The 15,250-nt window shown below is 53.6% G+C and overlaps 3 protein-coding genes across 9 annotated transcripts; 2 read left to right on the top strand and 1 right to left on the bottom strand.

Moving 5' to 3' along the window:
• The first annotated feature begins 27 nt into the window (after nt 1-27).
• Nucleotides 28-5,163, top strand: TMEM262 (transmembrane protein 262). Its single transcript, XM_081240917.1, has 4 exons — nt 28-245; nt 4,471-4,760; nt 4,867-4,966; nt 5,066-5,163. Exons 2-4 carry the CDS (start codon nt 4,587-4,589, stop codon nt 5,140-5,142), a joined length of 351 nt encoding a protein of 116 aa, XP_081097043.1. The 5' UTR covers nt 28-245; nt 4,471-4,586; the 3' UTR covers nt 5,143-5,163.
• Nucleotides 5,164-5,191: 28 nt separating this feature from the next.
• On the bottom strand, nt 5,192-9,298 carry ZFPL1 (zinc finger protein like 1). 7 transcript variants are annotated; one of them, XM_081240913.1, is made up of 8 exons: nt 9,131-9,298; nt 8,702-8,812; nt 8,278-8,389; nt 6,894-7,087; nt 6,729-6,801; nt 6,508-6,654; nt 6,133-6,256; nt 5,192-5,650 (listed from the first exon to the last, which is right to left on the bottom strand). In XM_081240913.1, exons 2-8 carry the CDS (start codon nt 8,801-8,803, stop codon nt 5,464-5,466), a joined length of 939 nt encoding a protein of 312 aa, XP_081097039.1. In that variant the 5' UTR covers nt 8,804-8,812; nt 9,131-9,298; the 3' UTR covers nt 5,192-5,463. The 7 variants fall into 7 exon arrangements, with proteins under 7 accessions (XP_081097039.1, XP_081097037.1, XP_081097036.1 ...); XM_081240911.1 differs by lacking the exon at nt 9,131-9,298 and adding an exon at nt 9,022-9,044 and having other exon boundaries at nt 8,702-8,811; XM_081240910.1 differs by lacking the exon at nt 9,131-9,298 and adding an exon at nt 8,988-9,007 and having other exon boundaries at nt 8,702-8,811.
• Nucleotides 9,299-9,396: 98 nt separating this feature from the next.
• Nucleotides 9,397-14,997, top strand: CDCA5 (cell division cycle associated 5). The gene is made up of 6 exons (XM_081240916.1): nt 9,397-9,566; nt 9,786-9,880; nt 9,962-10,027; nt 10,114-10,149; nt 12,545-12,982; nt 13,175-14,997. Exons 1-6 carry the CDS (start codon nt 9,521-9,523, stop codon nt 13,253-13,255), a joined length of 762 nt encoding a protein of 253 aa, XP_081097042.1. The 5' UTR covers nt 9,397-9,520; the 3' UTR covers nt 13,256-14,997.
• Nucleotides 14,998-15,250: the final 253 nt, after the last annotated feature.

The raw sequence follows: 15,250 nt of genomic DNA, 5'->3' as shown, positions 1-15,250 counted from the left end.
CCCTGCAGCCCTGGGTCCTTCGAGACTGGAGTTCCCCCGCACCTTTCCTCCCCGAGCGAAGAGGTTCCGCCAGAGCCCTGGGTTCCCCCAGCTTCGCAGGAAGGATTTTGTAGAACTGGTCGAGTCGCTGTCCTCCCAGAAGGAGGACGAGTCGTGGCTTCCAACCCTGCACCCCCGCAGACAAGGGCCTGCGGAATATGTCCCTAGATGCAGTGGACGGAGTGCGGGCCGTGGAGCCAGAGAGGGTATGTCTGGCATCCTGCCACTGCCTTGTTACGGGGGTAGCAGCTCAGTTTCCCCCATTCCTAATATTGGGGTACCTATTTCACAAGGGGGCTGTGAGGATTAAATGCATGTACAGTGCTGCACAGTGCCTCTAGCGCAGTGTTTCTCAAGGCCTGGTCCTCTGACATGCATCAGAATTGCCTTCAGAATTACTTGTGGCGTGTTGCAAAGACTCTGGGCTCCCCTCAGACCTAGCTTATTTTTTTTAAGTCGAGTAGTTCTGGTGCACTTGAACTTGAGAACTCCTATTATACGCTGCTTAGAAGACACAGTTGGCACATCTTAAGTGATGGGATGTGCTGACTGAGGGGTTAGGTGGAGATGTTGAAGATAATTCTCAGGTTTCCGATTGGGACAAAGGTACAGCTGTTCACCCAGGTGAAGAGCTGAAGATAGGGAAAGACTTGCAGTTCAAACTGAGACACGCTGAGTTTGAATGGATGAAAAGCAGAAAAAGACTGTGTCAGTGTGGTCCTTGAAACATTACTTATGATGGGCTGGGGGGCCAGGGATGGAATGGAAACCACTTTATTCTTTGGCAGGGGTCCTGCCAGCCAAACACAGCCCACCACCTGTTTTCATATGGCCTGTAAGCTTTTCTTTTTTCATTTTTAAATGGTTGAAAAAAATGGCATTTCATGATGTGAAAATCATATGAATTCATATTTCAGTGTCCATGGGAACACATCCATGCCCATGCATTTACATATTATCTATGCCTGCTTTTTGTTTTTAATTTATTTATTTTTGACTGCCTTGGGTCTTTGTTGCTGCGCGCGGGCTTTCTCTAGTTGCGGCAAGTGGGGGCTACTCTTCATTGTGGTGCGCGGGCTTCTCGTTGCAGTGGCTTCTCTTGTTGTGGAGTACAGGCTCTAGGCATGTGGGCTTCAGTAGTTGTGGCACGCGGGCTCAGTAGTTGCAGCTTGCGGGCTCTACAGTGCACGCTCGGTAGTTGTGGCACACGGGCGTAGTTGCTCCGCGGCATGTGGGATCTTCCCAGACCAGGGCTCAAACACGTCCCCTGCATTGGCAGGCAGATTCTTAACCACTGCACCACCAGGGAAGCCCTATGCCTACTTTTAACTACAACAGCAGAGTTGAGTCATTGCAACAGAGACGTACGGCTGGCAAAACCTGTAACATTTACTATCTTGTTTTTCACAGAAGTTTGCTGACCCCTGACTCTATGCGATACTCAGAGGCTGTATAAAAAATATACATGAAGATTTAAGCTTATCAAGCTATAATCTTAAGAAAAATGAAGAAAAGAGTATAAAGATTTAGGGGCTTCCCTGGTGGTCCAGTGGGTGGGACTCTGCGCTCCCAGTGCAGGGGGCCCGGGTTCGATCCCTGGTCAGGGAACTAGATCCCACATGCCTGCTGCAACTAAGAGTTCTCATGCCACAACTATGAAGTCCGCATGCCACAACTAAAGATCCCACGTGCCGAAACTAAACATGCTGCAACGAAGATCCCACCGCAACTAAGCCCCAGCGCAGCCTGAATAAATAAATATATTCTTTAAAAAGAGTAGAAAGATGTAGATCTACTCCAAGAAATCTAAAAACTTAAAAAAAAGTTGGAGAATACTGTTAAGAAAAATTATCCAAAATTTGGAATACAGACAGTAGCATGACCTTCCAATATCATACTGGGGCATTGTTTCACAAGCCCACCCAAGGTTTAATTACCTATAGGAGTGTACATTTGTTTGATCTTGCTATTTAGATATTGTCCCAAAGAGATGCAAAACATCTATATCCAATGGAAAAATAACCTCAAAATTTGGTTTGTTTGCCCTGTAGGACACCAGCCAATTGTGTATCTAACCTAGTAATCACGTTCTAATATTCCTCTTTAAATGCCTATCAATATCCAGCTCCTCAAGATGCATTACTACCTTACTGAGGGGGAACCCCTTCACCGATGAGTTAAGACATCTTAGTTACATGTTTATTCTTTATTTAGATATCATGTTTTTAACTTTCTGAAACTTATACTTTGACAGTACATATGGTGTGATTTTGTTTTTTAAATTATGCATGTAGATGCACATGTAGGTGTATGAAGTTACATCAAGAAGGGACTCAGGGCTTCCCTGGTGGCACAGTGGTTAAGAATCTGCCTGCCAATGCAGGGGACACAGGTTCAAGTCCTGGTACAGGAAGATCCCACATGCCGCGGAGCAACTAAGCCTGTGTGCCACAGCTACTGAGCCTGCACTCTAGAGCCCGCGAGCCACAACTACTGAGCCCACATGCCTGGAGCCCATGCTCCACAACAAGAGAAGCCACTACAATGAGAAGCCCGCACACCGCAATGAGTAGCCCCCGCGGCAGCTAGAGAAAGCCCGCGCGCAGCAACGAATATCCAACGCAACCAAAAATAAATAAATAATTAAATAAAATTTTTTAAAGTTTTTTTTAAGAAATAAGGAACTCAAAAGATGCCCACTCACCGAACTGTTGAAGGGGTTACCTCTGTAGGTGTGGGGGTGGAGGGGGGAGACTGGTACATTCTCCTCTGTATGCCTGTGTATGATGCAAATCTTTTACAAGAACATATTCATACACTATGGGGGTAATTTTTTAAAATGACATTGAGGTAGAAGCCCTAACATAAAAACGTTCGTTTGTATTCAAATGAGAACTAAAGTGCAAACAGTTGTTTCAATGGTGTGAACACAGCTGGGCATCGGGCATCACCCCTTCAATGTGTTAAGATGGGGGTCTGAGGGTCTCTTGTGATTAATGACACGGGGCAGCAATAATGGATGGTGGTGTCAGGCTTTATTTAACCTTACTGCTTCCAGGCAGGAGACTTCCCGTCTTGACCTGACCTGGGACCTGACTTCTGGGGCAGACAGTCAGGCAGGAGGCAATGGGGCTGGCCAAGTTCAAGATCAACTCTTCTTCTCTAATACTTTAGTTCCTGGGAGTTTGCATGTCCCTCCACACCATTTCTGGCCAGTTTTCTGACTTATTTTGTTGACAGTCCTGGAGTTCTCACCTCTCACATGTACAGAGGAAATGTTTTTTTCTTGGCATCTTATTGTCCCTGCACATTCCACAGCCTTGGGTAGAAGTGGATATTATTAGTCTTAGTACTGATTCCCTCACTCATTGGCTGCAAAAACTTGAGCTGACAATCCCTCTCTGTGCCCCAGGTTTGTGTGTAAAATAGGAGTTGTGCCACCAGTCCCAGCTTTCTCATGGGACTCTTGGAATGGCAGACAATGAGCGTTAAGATGCTGAGTGCTGGAAGGCAGCAGAGGGGAGAGCTGGTCAGCATCATGTGTTGGAAGAACATCTGGGGAGAAGATGGAAAAGCCAGTTGCTCTCCAGGGCCCACCTGGGGAGGATGTGGGAAGGTCCTGGGACAGCTATGGAGAATCTGTTGTCCCTTCCCTTACTTCCTCCCCATTAGGGGTTGGAACTTGGAGCTTGTGATCCAGCCCAGGCCTGCCCTCACCTGGTTACATCCTCCAGTTCTACTGGAGAGATCTCATTAGGAGAGATTACACCTGACCTCTCATCTGCCTAAGACTTGCTGAGGACCTACACGCCCCTTCACTTTTTTTTTTTTTTTTTTGGCTGTGTTGGGTCTTTGTTGCTGCACGCGGGCTTTCTCTAGTTGCGGCGAGCAGGGGCTACTCTTCGTCGTGGTGTGTGTACCTCTTATTGTGATGGCTTCTCTTGTTGTGGAGCATGGGCTCTAGGCACGTGGGCTTCAATAGCTGTGGCTCACAGGCTCTAGAGCGCAGGCTCAGTAGTTGTGGCGCACGGGCTTAGTTGCTCCATGGCATGCGGGATCTCCCCGGACCAGGGCTCGAACCTGTGTCCCCTGCATTGGCAGGTGGACTCTTAACCACTGCGCCACCAGGGAAGTCCCCCCTTCGCTCTTCTGAGCCCCAGTTCTTCATCTGCAGAATGTGCCCACACTACCTCCTGCGTGGAACTGTTGAGGACTTAGTGAGAAGATTTGCCCAAGAGCACAAAGTGTGTGGGCTGGGATGGTGAGGTACGCTGTCCCTCCCTCGACACGCTAGGGCCCCGCTGCTCTGTACCTTTAGCCAGGCCCCCCTCCATAGTTCAGAGCTGCCCTGGCCACACATGAAACACTCCTGTACTGGCTGGAAACAGCCTGTGCTCTAGAATCTTGTTCTCTGTGTCCTCCTGATTCTAGAATCCTACGGCTATTCCAGACTGTGCGCTCCAGAACCAGGGGGGTCGCTGCTCCGCCTGGGCAGTGTCCGCTTGCTCAAGCTGTACCGTCTGCCTTGAGTCTGCGCTGCCGCCAGGATGCAGTGGCGGGACCGCGTGGCCGTGCTCTTCTTCCCACAAGGCATGATTCTCACCATGGCTGCACTGATGCTCTTCTTCATACACCTGACCGTCTTCGCCAGCGACGTGCACAACTTCTGCGTCACCCACCACTATGACCGCATGAGCTTCCGCTACACAGTTGTCCTGATGGTAGGCCAGGGCAGGGGCTCGAGGGCTGGTCAGGGGAGGCCCAGGGGCTGATGGAAACCCCCCCGTTGTGTCAGGGGGCCACTCTCCCACGGGATGGGGCCTACAGTTCTCCCAGGTGATCGGCATCTGCTGGGCCGCCATGGGGTCACTCTACGCTGAGATGACACATGACAAGTTTCGTCGATGCTTTTCCCTGACCATCCTGAGTGAGTAGGGTGTGCGCAGGGGGAGGGGGGGCTCTGGAACCCTGAGATGCAGTAAGGAGGGGGCAGGCAAGGCTGATGGGGGCTCTCTCCTCTGCCCAGTGCTCAATGGAGCCATGTTCTTCAACCGCCTGTCCCTGGAGTTTCTGGCCATTGAGTACCGGGAAGAGAGCCACTGAGGCCTGGGGCCCAGGCTGAGAAGGGGGAAGGAAAAGTCTGCTTCGGATGTTTTAATAAAGTCTGTCATTTATTTCCACCTGTCAGCTCCTTTGGGGGAGGGAGGGGGAAAGCTGGAGACCCAGGAGAAGCAGGTCAAGACAAATGTTTGATCTGCAGGAACCCCAGGCCTAGCCTGCAGCCACTCTGGTGGACTTGGCTTTGGGCCTGGGACCTTTGTGTCTCAGGCTTGAGGAAGAGGAGCAGAGAAGGGCCCCTGGACCTCCTCCCCTACCCACCCTCAGGCCCCCAGCTCCTAGGCTGGCCCAGCCATAAGCAAGGGCTCAGGAGGGACCCACACGGATGTGAGGGTTCATGAGCGGGTCCAGGTTGGGATCGCTGTCAGCCGCAGCCCGGCCCAGGCGAGACATGAGCACAAGGAGGGCCAGGAAGCCCAGCAGCCCCAGGAGCAGCAGCAGCCCTGCCCGCTGGAGCAGAGTCAGCGGCCGCTTACGAGACCCAGCCCGGCTCCTGGGGGGATGAGGGGGAAGTCAGGTCAGGCCTCCAGTCCCTGGCGGCCCCTGCAGCCGGGAGAAGAGACCCAGCCATGACGCTTGTCTTCCGGCCCCAGCGCCACCATCCCTGAGCCTGGTTTCCTCAAGGGTGATCATCCCTGCGCCTGCCCACTACCAGGCTGACTGTGCAGCTCAAACCAGCTGAGGCAACAACTGTGTTCTGAAACTGCAATGTGTCGGGCATAAGGAGAGTCACAAAGATTGGGGGGTGTCAGAGCAGGAAGGGGCCTCAAAGAGCCCGAGTCCGAACCTCATACGCGAGGAAACACCCAGAGCGGGGCAGACCCAAGCCCAGGCTTCGGTGCACATCCCCTATACCAGGTCCCATTATTACCCAGAACAAGCCCCTTTTGTCATGAAATCGTCCTGCCAGGGTCTCTGGCTCTCACTTCCCCTCCTCCCCCTTCCTGGCATCCTGCCCCACCTGACCCCATGTACCTGAGCAGCTGGGCCAGCCAGCCCAGGGCAGGCCGGCGACGGTACTTGTCATCATCACAATCCCCATGGAGGCCTGGTGCCCGGTCATCATCCCGCGTGTCATACACCTTCCTTGGGGATGAGGCTGCAGGGGCAGAGCCACCGGCATCCACAGGCTCAGGAAAGCTGTCCCATAGCGGGGTGGGGAGAGGGGAGGGCAAGAGATCCCAGCCCTTCTCAGCCTAACAGAGCATCTCAGAATTGTGGGGAGGTAACGTCTGTGATGGAGTGAGCAAGGGTCCCTGTGGGTGGGTGTCCAGACCCCCGAGCTCCCTCCACGCAAAGCACCCCACTCCCATTCTGTCCTCCTCTGGCCTGGACAATTCCCCGGCTCACCGTGAGTCAAAGGCTCGGGATTGCCCACGTGGATCACCGTGTGCTGCTCGGGTCGGCTCGGGGAAGCGGGGGGCCGGGGGACTTGGCTGTAGAAGGCTGGGGCAGCAGAAGCGCTGGCTATCTCCTCTTGTTTGGGGCTACCACTGGCTGTGGGCAGGAAGAGAGCTATCAGCAGAGCAGGGAGGCAAGGGCCCCAACAGCAGGTGGAGACCACCACTTACCATTAAAGCTGGACCAGTCAGAGAAGTCGGAAGTGTTGAGGGGCTCAGGCTCTGGGCTCACCACCTCGTCAATCTGGAGGAAAGAACAGATGTCACCAGCCTGCCCAGTGCTGTCCCCACCCACCCACCTGGCCCAGGTGGGACCCAGGGGATACAGGCTCTCACCAGAGGAAGACCCAGTCCTGCCCGGGCCCAGTTGACTGTGGCCAGCTTCTCTCTCAGTGCGGAGGCCACGGGGCCGGCCAGGTTGGTTGGAGGGAAGATGGGGCCAGTGCAGCTGGGGCACTGGTAGCCAGCAGGTGCTGTGTTTCGGGGTAGCTGGGCAGCACGTTCATTGAGGCAGGCCCAGTGGAAGAGATCTGAGGGCCCATGAAGTAGTGGAGGAAAGACATGAAGAAGAAGACACTTAGGACCCCTAGCCCAGCAAGAGCCCCCAGCCTGCTGCAGAGATACATGCACACATAAGTGTAAACCCAGGGCCTTCTCCTGCCCATCCTCACCCCAGGTCCACTTCATCAGTATTCCCTAAGACTTTGGCCTTCCTGGCCACCACTATCTGACTAAGTCAAGGCAGATGCTGCCAAACTTCCCAGCCCACTTGGGGGTGGAAAGAAGATGCCACCTACCCTTTCCATGAGTCCTCTCTGGACTCACACTCTTCACAAGCTCATTAGGCTAACAGCTCATCAAGAACAGTTTCAGGAAAGGTTACTAGACATACACACAGGAACACGTCTGGGTGTACACATCCATGGGCACAGATATACACGTGTTTATATACATGTCAAACGCAGGTGCCATCCACACACACGGGCACACTAACTCTCACATACACATCTATACACTCACGTTTGCTAACACGTAAGCACCCTCACCCAGGAATTCTCCTGCAACCCCACAACACACCTGTGCTTATATGCTCACATACAACAGTTACCCGTTCATTCACCCATAGTACTAATGAATACACTAACACTTACGTAAAGACACAATGCACGTTCAATTCAGGCACATGTAAACACGCAGTGAGAAACACATACATGGAGCGCACTCTTGTACACTAGTTCCTTCAAAACGTGGAGGCTAAGTAAGGCTCTTACACCAGAGTCAGGTCAAGGTCATGCAACACGCCCCTGCTGACGTCTGTTAGCTGACATTACTGTGGGGGATGCAGTTCCCCTCTGTTTAATCTTGGAATCAGAAATGGATCCCGAATGTCTGAAAGCCCCATACTTTCAGCTCACTGCTGGCATGGCCAGCTACTGCTCACAGCTACAACCACACCCACAAGTTTGACTGGCTCTCGCTCAACCCTAGAGATTGGCAGGGAAGAAGCTAGAAGCTTTACTTTTTAGGGAAAAACACGAAGGCCTCGAAAGGGGAAATGACTTGCCTGAGCTCACACAGCAGGTAAGTAACCTAGCTGGACCAGAATCTGGGGCTCCAGCCTCCCAGGCTTGAGAGGTCACTGCCCTGCTGCTTGGGGAGTGCCTGGAAACTGGTCACGCTGGGCCTGTCCTGATCCCCCCATAAGGTGCCCAGGCCTCACCATAACAGACCAGGCGGGTCGTCTCCCGGGCGGCCAGGGGTATGTTGCAGAGGCGGCAATTGGGGTTGTAATCGCTGTCTTGGAGCCACTGCAGGTAGGACTGGACGATGCACTGAAGTGGGAGAAAGAGGTCACAACTGGAGCAAGAACTCCACAGCCCATCTCCCCAAAGCCCAGATGCCTCTTTTTCTCTCATCACAGAGGAGATTGATCCTCCTGTTTGACCAATCAATAAACATTTATTGAGCACACACCGTGTGCCATACTCTGACTTAAGCACTGGGGATAGAACAGTGAACAAAATAAACTAAGTCCTTGTCCTTGTGGAGCTTCCATTCTAGGGCCAGGCCCTTCATGGATTTGGAGGAAGTCAATACTACCTGCCCACCTAGTGCCCTGCTCAGCCGCTCCTCTGAACACCCACCTTGGCGTGATTGGCTACCAGGCAGTGCTCGCAGACGTTGACCCGGTGTTCAAAGCAGAATAGGTTGGTCACCTTCCTCTTGGGGCACTTGCAAAGCCCCATAGTCGACCCTGAGGAAGGAGTCTGAGTTGGCAGGGAGCCAGGTTCTGGTGGCCGCCACAACGCACTCACCAGCCCAGTTGTTTCCCCTCTTACCTGCCCTAGACACCTCTCGTACTCGCCCCAACCCCAAACTCCTGCCCACCGTCCCTCTCCATTCCGGCCACGCCCCCTGCATAAATCCCACCTCCGGAGACCCCAGATTCCTCCCGCATCCCAACCCTGGCCAGGCCCCTCCATCAGTCTCTCCGATACCACCGGCCCCGCCCCTAGGGGCCCCGCCCGAGCCCCACCCCCTCCAAGCCCCGCCCCCGCCTTCCCCACAGACCCCCGCTCTGTGTTACTAATCGGCTGCGGCACCCGTCCCCACGGGCGCGAGCGCCGGCCCGAGGCGCGGAAGGTCAGACAGCACTCAGCCGAGTTCTCGCTCAGCTCCCTCCAGCTCAGAACCCTCCGATTATCCCTCCACTGCCACGTCTCTTCCGGGTGCGGCGCGCGCTGATGACACCAGCGCGCCTCTGGCCCCGCCCCTGCAGACGCTAGACGTGGAGGCGGGTGGAAAAGGGGTGACCGGAGCTCGGCGGCCCTCCCGCCTTACGTCACTTCCGCTTCCTCCCGGGTAAGGCGGGTAATTCGAACGTTTGCCCTTCGGGTTGGCGCGAGCCCTGGCGGCGGCGGCAGCGGCGGCTGCGGCAGTAGAGCTCGAGACCAAGGCTAGACATGTCCCAGAGGAGAACCCGGTCCGGAGGGGCCGCCCAGTGTTCCGGTGAGCGGAGGGCGCGCGGGAGAGATGGGGCTGAGCAGTTTGTGGGACGCAGTTCCGTGAGGAAGGCCCTCCCCCCACCGACCTAGGAGGCTCGTCCCCCGCCCGAGAAGGCGCCCCCAGAGGGCCTGTTTGGGAACTTCTCTCGCTCTCTTCAGCACCTGTTCTCTAGACTCTGAGGTCTAGAGTCCTCCCCTACCTGCTAAATTTTTCTCTTTCCAGGGCCCAGCGCCCCAACTTCCACTCAGTCTCTGCGGAGGTCCCAGCGGAAATCAGGCTCTGATATCCCAAGCATCCTCCCGGAAATCTGGCCTAAGGTGAGCCCCGGGTTCCTCAGTTCCTCCTGCCCCGGAGGCCCCTGGGCTAATGTAGAGCTCAAGTTCACCCCTCTTCTCCAGGCACCCCAGGCGGCTCCAGTCAGAAAGCCCATCGTCTTGAAGAAGATCGTGGCCCATACTGTAGAGGTGAGGGCAGAGAGAGGGGTTGTAGGTGGGGAGCCAGAAGTGGGATCAACTAGTGTTGATGTGATCAACTAGTGTTGTCTCCACAGATCTCGTCTGTTCATTCGCCTCGAAGGAGCCCCCGGGTAAGTTCATTTTCGTTTTCTTAGTTAAGGGGAATCCAGGGCAGACAGTCTAGAGCTGGGGCGGAATATAATGGCTGCTCACGTCTGCCCAGGGAGCTATTTGCTGTATTTTGAAACAATTTGCCTTTGGACACCTATGTGTATCGCCAGTCTTGCTTACTTCCTGCACACTTGGTGCGTTTAGCTATTGATGCCCTGTATTCTCTACCATTTTCCTTTAAAAGTTGAGCTGTGTCTTAACTACTTTCTTCTTCCTCGTCTATTGTTCTCAGTGTAGTATAATGTCCTTAACTGTTTTAGCAGAAGTTATTGTTAAGGATGTCTCATTAAAAGAAGATCTGTACCTGAAGATATAATGAATCAGAAATACTAACTGCCTTTGAGTGGCTCACGGGGCTTACAGTCAAATGGGGAGAAAGACAAGTAAGTGATAACATAGTGTGCTGAGGACTGCAATAAAGAAAGTACTAGATGCTGTAAAGGCACCTAACCCAGACCAGGTAGTTCAGGGAATGTTTCACAGAAGAAGTGTTTAAACTGAGTCTTTGAAGACAAGTTAGGAGTGTTCTAGGCAAAGGAAGCTGTGTTTGCAGATGCCTGGAGTCCACAAGGAAAAGCATGAGGTTTGGGGAACAGCAGCTTTGACGTGTCTGCCCCAGACCTTGTCAGGGGAGGGAGCGTGCCAAGCCAGAACAGATCCTGATGAGGCACGAGGATGAGCTTCGACTTCATCCTTTGTTCTGTGGGCAGCTTTGGAGAGTCTTAAGGTAGTGACTGAGGCAGGCTTGGGTGTTTTAGAAAGATCTCTTTAGGGTCTGGGTGGAGAATGGATTGCAGAAAGCCTTCTGGGGACCCCCAGACCAGGTGGGCGGGCATGAAAGGAATCCCGAAGTGAGATGGTGGGAGCCTGAAGTTAGGTAAAGGCAGAGTGCTGTTCCTTCCCCTGGCTCACCGCGTGACCACCCCATCACACAGGACTCAGCTCAGAGGACACTTCCTCCCCGAAGCCTTCCTGATATATTTCTCCATAGGCCTTATGAATAGCCGAGAGTATTTTGTTGGCATGTTTGTTCTCTTAAGAGCAGGGACTTCTGTCTCCCCTATGGTGGCCACTCTTTCTTGTTGGTTGAATGACAGATTCATGAGATATTGAACAAAAAATGCGCAAGGACTTCGATGACTGCTTGGCTGTAGGGATTGAAGAAGAAGTCGTCTGGGTGACTCCCATTTTGTTCAGCATCCCTTTTACTAAGACTCATGGGGCAGATTCCCCAGAATCTGTAGCCAGGAAATGTCTCTCTCAATATAATTCTGTTAAACCACAAGGGTCCCTAAATTTGTCTTGTTTCTCACCTTGTCTTGGCTGTCACAAAGCTCAGTGTCAAGTTTTGTGAAAGTTAATTCAGTGATTATGGAACACCGGCTCCACGCAGCGCTCTGCTGAAGGTGTTGGGCACAGGCAAGGTCAGCCAGACAGATGAAGACGCTCCCATGTGACGTGCACATTCTAGTTGGCGTCACAGTCAACCGGCGAACAGCCACAATCAGATAGTGATGCTCACTGTCCAGGAAAGAGGTCATTGCTAGTCACCCTCTGCTAGTGACAGAGGGTGACTAGCAGAGGTGAGGAGGGGCTGGTCTCCGTCCCATGGTAAGGGACGGCCTCCCTGAGGAGGCAGCATTTCAGCTGAGATTGGAATTATGAGAAGCCAGTGTGTGAACCTCTTAATACGCATGTCAGATTAAGTGCTTTCCTGCTCAGAACCTTGCCATGGCTCCCTGGGTCTCGGAGCAAGGGTCTCCATGGGTCTCCCCATACAGTGGCCTGCAAAATGCCCTATAACACCCCCATTACCTCTCGAACCCCAAGCTCAGTTCCTCGCCTCACTCCCTCTCATTTCAGCCACACTAGCCTTATTGTTCCTTGACCCTGACTGGCACGCTTTCACCTCAGGACTTTTGCACCTTCTATTCTCTCTGCCTAGAACATTTCTCCTCCAGATGACTTACTCCCTCATCTCCTTCAAGTCATAGCTCCAATGCCACCTCAGTGAGGCCTACACTGACCTACACCTACTTAAAATTCCAAACCCTTCCCCCACCCGGTATGCTCAGTCCTGTTGGTTTTTTCCAAAGTGCTTAACATACGACATGATTCTCCCTATTCTCTATTTTTCCCACCAGAGTGGAAGCACTGTGGAGACAGGGGTCTTCTTTGTTTTCTTCCCTGCTGTACTCCCAGTGCCTGGCAGATGACCAATAAGGACTTATTGGCTGGATGGACATTTTAGGTCCTGTGGGTCTTTCTTTCTGCCCTAAATCTCCTTGGGCCTTTCTTGAAGTAAGTAACATAGCCAAGTAACAGGGAGGCGTTCTCTCTTCTGTCCTGGTACAGATCGCTGTTTTTTTGGAGAAAGAAAACAACCCTCCTAGCAAGGAGCCTACTCGGGAGGACGTCTTCCAGACATGTAGTGTCCCTGTCACCTCCGCCTCCACTCCTGTGCTGTGCTCCCTGAATGTTGAGTCCGACTCCGGGGAAGGAGACCTGGACGCCAGAGACTTGGAAATGTCAAAGAAAGTCAGGCGGTCCTACAGCCGCCTGGAGACTCTTGGCTCTGCCTCCACCTCCACCCCAGGCCGCCGGTCCTGCTTTGGCTTTGAGGGGCTGCTGGTGACAGAAGACTTGGCTGGAGTCTCGCCTGTGGTGGGTTCAAAGTTAACTGAGGTCCCCAGGGTCCCTGTGAAACCCTGGGCCCCAGACACAACTCTCCCTGGAATCTCTCCCCCGGCCGTGAAAGAGAAACGAAAGAAGAGGAAGGTGCCGGAGATCTTGGTGAGTGAGGGGCAGGGGCCTTCCTCTGCCGTCACGCCAGACACACGGGGAGACGCACTGGGACACGTGCAGGGCCGGGCCTCAGCCCTGGCTGTCACGGGAGAAAGGCGGTGCCTGCAGGGTATGGGTGGAAATGCTCCAGCCAATGTGCCCGCTTCTCCACTCACCTGCCCCCCATTTCTCTTCCCCCAGAAATCGGAGCTGGATGAGTGGGCCGCGGCCATGAATGCTGAGTTTGAAGCTGCTGAGCAGTTTGATCTCCTGGTTGAATGAGATGAAGTGAGGGTGTCCCTGGCCAGACTCCCCTCTTCCCCCTGTACATAGTCCCCTCTCCCTGTGGAGAAGACACTTGGGGTCCCCTCCCCTGGTCTTGTTACCTGTGCACGCGCTGTTGCTGCACGTGAGGCCTGTCCTCTGAGGGCTGGCACAGCGGCAGCAGCCGTTTCAGCTTGAGGAAACGGGGCCCGCCTGGCCCAGCCCCGCACTGGTGTCCTGTCTGTAGTCAGTCACCTACCATCCTTTCCCCACTACGTCCCAGAGTATCCCAGCCTGTTTCCAGTCGGGCCTCAGACTAGGGAGTAGGAATCACTGGCCCAGCCAGAAGAGGTGAAAGGGCTGGGGGCTGGGGGTGAGAGAGAGCACCTCTGCTCTTGTGGGGAAATGTGGCCGCTCTGTAGCAGCCCCACCAGAGATGGATGCCGAGGGCCACAGCCAGCCTCGGGCTTTCTCTACTGAGTTGCCTCTGCTGAGGCTTGGTTCCCAGCCATGAGTGCATCTAGGTAACGAGGCTTGGGTTTCCTCTTAGATTCTGTAGATGGTCCGGGAGGACTGTCGCCATGGATTGGAGACAATTCTGTCTGTGAGGAAGAAGCAGGATATTCAGCCTATAGTCTTAAGTTTTGAAGGAGGGAGGGAAGCCTTGGTTGGGTCTCAGACCGTAAATGTCTGCTGCACAGAAGTTGTGTTTCATAGTTGTGTGTGCTGTTGCTGAGATGTTCGGTTAAATGCAGGCTGATGGAGCAGTGGCCGCTTGGGGAGGGAAGGTGTCTCCAGACCCCCCAGAACCTGAGGCTCACGGCATCTGGACTGATAACTGCAGAGGGCAGGAAGGGGCCCCCTCTTATCACTCATACCTGTTTTTTACAAAACAAAATGTACGGCGTCTACTTAGCTCTAGAAGAAGAACTTAGGAGTTGAATGGTCCTGGTGACATTAGCATTTCGTAAAGTTCTAGGAAGCTTTTCTCACGTTCCAGAAAGGGGCCAGTGTTGATAGCAGTTTTAACTTTCAGCTTCCATAGTGTCCTCTCACAGGAGGACACTGCCTGAGGTAGGTGCTAGGAGTTGAACTAGGGGGAGGGTGGGGTCATCTCATCGTCTCTGGGGTTCCCCACTCCCCTAGCCCCTGTTTCTCTTTTCTCAATATTGTTAAAAGGTGAACTTTCAAAGGCTGCCCAACCACAACTTCCGCCATAGCCCAGGCCTTTGTGCCTTTTGATGTTTACAGGTTCATGGAAGTAGGGGATAAGAGGAGTGTGGAGAGGCTAGTGGAGAGCAGAGAATATCAGGGAAGACGAGTGCTTGCTTGGTTAGGGTCCCCGAAACGGCACAGGCCCGGTGGGCGCTAGTTAAACTCTTTGCAAGGCCTACAAGTCCTGAAGAGTCTCGTCCTCGCTGGCTGGCAGGACAGCTCCTGGGAAATGTCTTAGTCCTGCAGAGTCGGGAGTAGCCAAATGATGCTGAGTTGATGTCGTGACTGCAAACTTCTCTCTGTCCCTGAAAAACTAAGCATGGAGTTTAAGGGAAAACTGGGGTTTGTTTTTTAAAGAAAACAACAATTAAAGAGTTTCTGCCTGTTCATAGACTGTTTCTTTTGTTGGGTCAAAGGCAGAGCTGAAGGTGTGGGACCCAGGAAGCCATGCCTTCTTTGGGCTGTGTCACCAGGGCTGTCCCTTTGTATGGGGGGCTGCCAGCCTGGCCTCCAGTAGTCTGTGGTAGATCACTCCCACCCCCACCCCACCCCCAGGTCTGTTTTTTCTGTCCAGTCACTCACCCACTCCTCTAAGAAGGGGAGCCCCGTACCCTCCTGTCCCAGGAGGAAAGAGGTCGGTCTGGGGTGAGGCTGCTAAGAGCTTCGCTTAGTGCCTGGGAACCAACCCTCCACCCCACCCCGAGTCCAGCTCTTATTCCCCGCCCCCTCTCCCTGACAGACTCCTGTGAAGGAGCCAGTTCCTCACACACTGGCCCAACCTGGGTGCTCTACAGCAGT

The sequence above is a fragment of the Mesoplodon bidens genome, assembly GCF_964165515.1.
Source record: "Mesoplodon bidens genome assembly, chromosome: 7".
NCBI classification, from domain to species: domain Eukaryota; kingdom Metazoa; phylum Chordata; class Mammalia; order Artiodactyla; family Ziphiidae; genus Mesoplodon; species Mesoplodon bidens.
Note: the sequence above shows the minus strand (reverse complement) of the source record. Positions and strands in the feature narration are given on the sequence as shown.

Excerpts from the sequence above, each read along its gene's own strand:
- TMEM262 (XM_081240917.1), top strand. The coding sequence starts at position 4,587 with ATGCAGTGGCGGGACCGCGTGGCCGTGCTCTTCTTCCCACAAGGCATG. Across the intron at positions 4,761-4,866 it reads GCTACACAGTTGTCCTGATG|TTCTCCCAGGTGATCGGCAT; the intron begins GTAGGCCAGGGC and ends TGGGGCCTACAG. Across the intron at positions 4,967-5,065 it reads CTTTTCCCTGACCATCCTGA|TGCTCAATGGAGCCATGTTC; the intron begins GTGAGTAGGGTG and ends TCCTCTGCCCAG.
- ZFPL1 (XM_081240909.1), bottom strand. The coding sequence starts at position 8,978 with ATGCAGGGGGCGTGGCCGGAATGGAGAGGGACGGTGGGCAGGAGTTTG. Across the intron at positions 7,088-8,277 it reads GACCCGCCTGGTCTGTTATG|ATCTCTTCCACTGGGCCTGC; the intron begins GTGAGGCCTGGG and ends ATGGGCCCTCAG. Across the intron at positions 6,655-6,728 it reads TGACTGGTCCAGCTTTAATG|CCAGTGGTAGCCCCAAACAA; the intron begins GTAAGTGGTGGT and ends TCCTGCCCACAG.
- CDCA5 (XM_081240916.1), top strand. The coding sequence starts at position 9,521 with ATGTCCCAGAGGAGAACCCGGTCCGGAGGGGCCGCCCAGTGTTCCG. Across the intron at positions 9,567-9,785 it reads AGGGGCCGCCCAGTGTTCCG|GGCCCAGCGCCCCAACTTCC; the intron begins GTGAGCGGAGGG and ends TTCTCTTTCCAG. Across the intron at positions 9,881-9,961 it reads TCCCGGAAATCTGGCCTAAG|GCACCCCAGGCGGCTCCAGT; the intron begins GTGAGCCCCGGG and ends CCTCTTCTCCAG.